At 33.7% G+C, this 6,610-nt stretch overlaps 1 protein-coding gene across 1 annotated transcript; it reads right to left on the bottom strand.

Annotated features, from left to right (window-relative positions):
• Nucleotides 1-4,091: 4,091 nt before the first annotated feature.
• Nucleotides 4,092-4,625, bottom strand: LOC18601470. The gene has a single exon (XM_018129753.1). The coding sequence runs from the start codon at nt 4,623-4,625 to the stop codon at nt 4,092-4,094; it is 534 nt and encodes a 177-aa protein (XP_017985242.1).
• Between the last annotated feature and the right edge of the window lie 1,985 nt (nt 4,626-6,610).

Genomic DNA, 6,610 nt, shown 5'->3' with positions numbered 1-6,610 from the left:
ATGGATAATTGAAGGATTTTATGTGGTGGAGAAAGAAAGCTTAATAGTTAAGAATTTAAAAATGGACCAATGGTAAGGTGACAAGTGTCAAGCTTTTATTTCTTTATTATTTTCCTTATAAATTAGCACAAAACCAGCCCATTTCTCTTCATTATGGTCGGCCTCACCAAGGAGAAGCAAGAAAAAGGAAGAACAAAACCGTAGGCGGAAAAATTCAAGGGAAAAGTGTCAAAATACAAGGAAACAAGTGAAAAAAGGTAAGATTTTTTCAATTAAGCTTGAGATCTCCCTTTCTTAAGCATTTTTTCTTATTTTCCATGGTTGAATCACATGAAATCATGATGAATCCCTTGCTGGCTGAACACTTGGAGGGAGGTTTTGATGCATGATTTGGTTAGATTTCAATGTATTTTAGTGTTTTTAGTTAGTTAGTGATGTGCAGCATGAAAAGCCAATAAGAAAAATTCATGTTCTTCCATAACCCTCATTGGTCGAATTCTCCATGTGAAATGTGATGATGATTTTGATTTTATTTCAAGTGAATTTGTTAGGAAATGATGAATTACGGTGAGAAAATCAAGTAGGAAAAATCATAGTATTGATGCACCCACCATGGCCGAAATTCCCAAGAGAAAATGTGAAGATGATTTTGCTAAATTTTATGCTATTTGACTTGTGTTTGAGGGTTTGGAGAATTGGAAGAAAAATGGAGTTAATTGGAGTTAAATTGGACATATTGGCCAATTAATCGAGTGATAGATCGAATTAGGCCAATACCATTTTATTAAGGTACATAATTGAATTTATATTGAACACTGTATTTAGATAGTTGCCCGAGTATTTCACATCTCATTTCATGCATTAGTACAAAGCCTGAATTGGTTTTACAACGGTTTAGCATAAACGTAGTAAATGGCTTATTGTGCATTATGTCTAAGTGGTGAGCTTTCTGGCAAAAGTAAAGAGATAGTACCCGAGGATCAAGAATCGGAGTACTCGAAATTCGACTCTCGAAATAGTGAGTAACCTTATTATCGTCTTAATTATCTAAAGTAGTTTTTATTTGTTTTTGTGATTTGATAGAAAAATTAGTTTAAATGGTAAATCTTTATGTTTTATAAGCAAAATGTGATTAAATGAAATGATTTTATAAAATTGTCTTGAAATTGAATGATGGTTTTGAAAATGGAGTAATTGGAGACTAATTGATGTGTTATAAATCATGGTTTGAATTGAATGGCTTATGATAATATTGGCATGAATGGTTGAATTGGTAAATGTGCTGAAAATGTATGAATTGTTGATTTGCCTTGAGAGGCTGAAAATGTATGAAAATCTATGTCATGCTATTGCAAATTTTATTGTATTGTGGGTTTAGCTTGTTACAGTGGGCGGGTTTTATGGATCAGCCTTTTTGAGGGGCACGGAATCCTGTTATATTCTTACCTCGATTGTGGAGGCACGTAGGGTAACTCCCGAGGTACAACTTTAGAGTTCACTTCATGCCAAACCACCACGTGAGGGTGAACTCAGCCATCACCAAGGAACGGCTATGTTTGCAAAACAAAAACATGATTTATGCATACATGATTTTTTTTTAATAGCCTTGGCGGACTCGGTTGGGATAGCCCCAGGCCAAGGTATCCCTGATAACTGAGTATGAGAATGATTTTGGCACAAGCCATACTTTTCAAGAAATCATAAGCCTCATTATTTATTTGGGTGAAATGAATCTATTTTATCTTATTAAAATAAGTGCGAAATGTTGTGGATCATTTTTATGTTAATCGATTTTATCTGTCTCCATTTACTCAACTTTAGATATTTTAGATGGTATTTGTTTACTCATTGGGATTGTATAATCTCACCACCCTCCTTTCCACCCCTTTTAGGCTCAGGATAGTTGGTAGATAGCTCATTTCGTTGAGGGCTACAATTGGACTTGCATCCTCAAAAACTGTAGGTTCATAGCCTTCATTACTTTTAGTCGTTCGTGGGCCCATGTGTCATTGTAAATTAAATCTTATGCTTTGGTTATCTGTATTACAGTATGTATGAATTTATTTAGCTTTTACGCTATAAAAATTATTTACCGGTAACTCTATAAATATTGTTTTATAAGAAAATAGAATATTTTATTAAATATTTTTATTTTATTCAAATAGTTATAGTTTCATTTTAAATGAATGTTTTAGACATCTAAACTTATTTTTGATTATGAAATATGTGTTTTCCACTCGCATACTATATTTTTAGCTGGTTTCGAGATTTTTGAGGAAAAATGACCAAAATGCCCTTTATGAGAAAAAATTATTTTTCTATTGTTTTGATTTGGAAATAGTTTATAATCTCTCAAAATATAATACTTAACAACTGTTGCTCATAGGGGAGGTGCAAAAACTGATATTAAAGCCTTGTGAGGTTCCGGTTGGCATTCCGGGCAATGAATGTCTATCGAGAAGTCGAGGCGGTTGTCACAAGCTCGAGGGGAGTACCGGGTCGTGACAGTTATCCTCTTACTCAATGTGGGATTTCATAGTATCCATATTATCAAGCATGGTTTTACATCCTTCTTCTCAATCAGATATTTAATAGCTGCATGATTAATGTAAACAATGACTTTAGTACCAACAAGGTAGGAGTGAAACTTATCAAAAGTAAAAACAATAGCAAACAACTCCTTTTCAATTGTGGTGTAATTTGCTTGAGCTTCATTTAATGTTCTATTGGCATAATAAAGAGGATGCAAAATCTTCACTTTCCGTTGGTCCAAAACTACGCCAACTGCATAATCATTAGGATCACATATTAGTTAGAAAGGAAGATTACAATCAGCAACAGTAATAATAGGAGCAGAAATTACTCTCCTTTTTAATTCCACAAAAGCATCATGGTAAGCATCAACAAAATTAAAAAAAAAAGTATCTTTTTCTAATAAATTACAAAGTGGTTTAGAAAGTTTTTAAAAAATCTCTAGTGAATCTCCTATAAAATCCAACATGTCTTAAAAAACTATGAATGCCTTTAACAAAGGTAGGTGGTGAAAGCTTTTCAATTGTTTTAATTTTTTCTTTGTTTACTTTTAACCTTTTTTTAGAGACTCAATGGCTTAAGACTATGCCTTTTTGCACCATAAAGTGACATTTTTCCTAATTTAAATCTAAATTAGTTTCTTCACATCTCTTAAGTACTATAGCAAGATTAAATAGACAATCATCAAATTATCCCTAAAAATTGAAAAATCATCCATAAATACTTCCAAAATCTTTTCAACCAATTAGAAAAAATTGCCATCATACATATCTGAAAGTGGCTGAAGCATTGCAAAGTCTAAAAGGCATTCCATGAAAAGCAAAAGTTCCATAAAGACAAGTAAAGGTTGTCTTTTCTTAGTCTTCAGGAGAAATGACAATTTGATATAACGAGAATAACATTCCAAAAAGCAATAAAATCCTTACCTGCTAATATATCAAGCATTTGATTAATAAAAGGGAATGGAAAGTGATCTTTTCTAGTGACTTTGTTCAATTTTCTATAGTCTATACATACCCTCCATCCAATCACAGTTCTAGTGGGAATGAGTTCATTATTTTCATTAGAAACTATAGTCATACCTCTTTTCTTTGGGACACATTAGACTGGACTTACCCATGAGCTATCAGAAATAGGATAGATAACACCTACATCTAGCCATATGAGAATTTCTTTCTTTACCACCTCTTTCATAAATAGATTTAACCTATGTTGATGCTCAATGGTTGCCTTGTGATTTTTTTTTTAAAGAATTTTATGCATGCAAATTGATGGACTAATTATTTTGATGTCTGCAATGGTCCACCTAGTTGTTTTTTTGTAGTCTCTTAAATTTCGAAGGAGTTTATTGTCCTACTCATCAAAAAGAAAAGAAGAAGCAATTATTGGTAATGCAGAAGAATTTCCCAAAAAAGCATACCTTAAATGGTTAGGCAATGGTTTGAGCTCAAGTGAAAAAGGTTCTTCAATGGAAGGCTTGATTGGTGAAGTTGTTTTGATGATTCCAAATACTTAAACTGGGATTTTGGAAGACATGATGGGGCATCAGGATGGTTCGCTTATTCAAGAATTTTCTCATCAACAATATTACGTGAAGGAATTAAAGATGTTTCCAATGGTCCATCATAATGATTCTCAATAATGCCATCCACCACATTAATTGAGAAACATTCATCATGCTCATTGAAAACTTTTAAAGCTCTAAAAATACTAAATGTTACTTGTTGATCTTCAACCCTTAAGGTAAGCTCATCTTTTTTTACATCAATTAGAGCTTGAGCAGTTCTCAAGAATGGTCTCCCAAGAATGATCGGTATTTCACGATCTTCTTCCATGTCAAGAATAATAAAATCTATTGGAAAAAAAAACTTACCAACTTTCAACAAAACATCTTCCACAATACCATAAGGGTAGGTGACGAATCGATCAGCAAGTTGTAAAGTCACAGAAGTTGGCTTAATCTTTTCCAAACCCAATTTGTTATAAATGGACAATGGCATCAAATTTATACTTGCACCCAAATCACATAAAGCTTTAGCAAAACAAATAGCACCAGTAGTGTAAGGAATAGGAAAACTACTTGTTGGCTCCATTAGTTCTTGATGATAATAAAACATTCCCATTCATTTGTATCTAATAATTCTACTTGAGTGTGCAGGACAAAAATTGTATGCTAATGGTAAATAAATAATTCCATGGGACATATCAAAAAGTATACGAATAAGAAGCCATAACTAATCAACAATACAGAAGCTCCTTAGTTGAATAATGAAGGGTTAGTTAGCTAAAATTCAAATCAAAAGCTGGCGAGCTCAAGAATATTGAGAAACAAAAAAGACTTAGTCGACCAAGAAGTGGGTTAGTCAACTAAGAAGCTACTGCCAGAAATCTGAACTTCAAGACAGAACCAACTTAATTGACCAAGAAGTAAGTTAGTCGACTAAGTGCTCACTGCCAGAAACTGAAAACAGAAAATAGAGACAACTTAGTCGACCAAGACATAAGTTAGTCGACTAAGAGCATTTTGCCAGAAAATTTAAATTGTGCACTAGAAGACAAATTAACAGCCAGAACTGCAACAAAATTATTTCCAACGGTCAAAAACTATCTAACTCACTTCAGAGCTGATTTTCCAAGTATAAAAGGAACTTCCAACGGCTAGAAATGTAATTAAGGCTTCCAAGAACACAAAAGAGCTCAAAAACCAGTAAATACTCTCTGTTCATTTACTGCACTAAACTCCTATCTTTATAATTATGATCTGCACTTCACTTTGTACCATTTAGATCAACCTTGTGATCATAGGTACAATCTTATCACTACTCTCCTTATATTCTTAGAATGAACAAGTCACTCTAAGGGATTGATTCAAGCTAGGATTGCTTGATTGAGTATAGGTTCTAACTTAGCCTTGAAAAGTTAGGTGTTGGATTTTAGTTAATCTCAATAAAAACTATTGCAAAAGGTTTTGGCTAAGCCTGGTAAAAGCCATTGTAAAAACTTGGTGAAAGCTTGTGAATTTCACCATTTTTAGTGGATTGATTGGAAAATCCTTGGTTGAACAATCAAAATAGTGGATGTAGGTCTTGGACCGAACCATTCTAAATTCTGCTATGTTGTCTACTCTATTTTTATTTTTACTTTTATTCCTTATCTTCATTGCCTTTGTTTCCACTTAAAGCAAATTTTTGAAAGAGTCAAATTGTGCTATTCACCCCCCTCTAGTACATTTACTTGGGACCAACAAGTGGTATCAGAGCTAGTTCCCTTTTCTTAAGGTCTAACACCCTTTGGGAAGATCCAAATGGCTTTTCAAAAATCCATAGTTGCTGAGGGACAATCAACAAACAGACCACCTCTATTTGATGACTCAAATTACCCCTATTGGAGTACTAGGATGTTAATATATATTAGAGCAATTGATTATGAGATGTGAGACGTTATAACTGATGGACCATTCATTCCCTCAACTTTAAATGTTGTGACTAACAAGATGATCCTTAAGCCAAGGTCTGAATGGACAGAGGCTGAAACCAAAAAAGTCCAAACCAATTTTAAGGCAATCAATACATTGCATTGTGCTTTAACTCCCACCGAATTTAATAAAGTATCAAGCTGTACCACAACAAAATAGGTGTGGGATAAACTTAGGATTATCCATAAAGGGACTTCTCAAGTCAAGGAGTCTAAGATAGCCCTTTTGACACACAATTATGAAATGTTTAAGATGGAGCTTGGTGAAGATATCACCATCATGCTAGATAGATTCACAAACATCACAAACAAACTTAGTCAGCTAGGCAAACCAATTCCCGAGCATGAAATTGTTAAAAGACTTCTTAGAAGCTTACCCAAAAATTAGAAGCCTAAGGTGACAGCCATCCGAGAAGCCAAGGACTTAAATGTTATAACTTTGGATAAAATTTGTGGTTTTTTCCTTACTCATGAGCTATAACTCAAGGAAGAGGAAGAAAAAGATAGGAGGGAAGCAAAAGAAAAAAAGAAGAGCATCGCCCTACAAGCTAGCATTCTTGAAGAAGAACTAGATGAGCTATCTTGTGATGATGATGAAGAACGG

Source organism: Theobroma cacao, unplaced genomic scaffold, assembly GCF_000208745.1.
Source record: "Theobroma cacao cultivar B97-61/B2 unplaced genomic scaffold, Criollo_cocoa_genome_V2, whole genome shotgun sequence".
Lineage (NCBI taxonomy): Eukaryota > Viridiplantae > Streptophyta > Magnoliopsida > Malvales > Malvaceae > Theobroma > Theobroma cacao.
Note: the sequence above shows the minus strand (reverse complement) of the source record. Positions and strands in the feature narration are given on the sequence as shown.

Bases quoted from the DNA above. Each gene is read 5' to 3' on its own strand.
- LOC18601470 (XM_018129753.1), bottom strand. From the start codon at position 4,625: ATGGAGCCAACAAGTAGTTTTCCTATTCCTTACACTACTGGTGCTATT.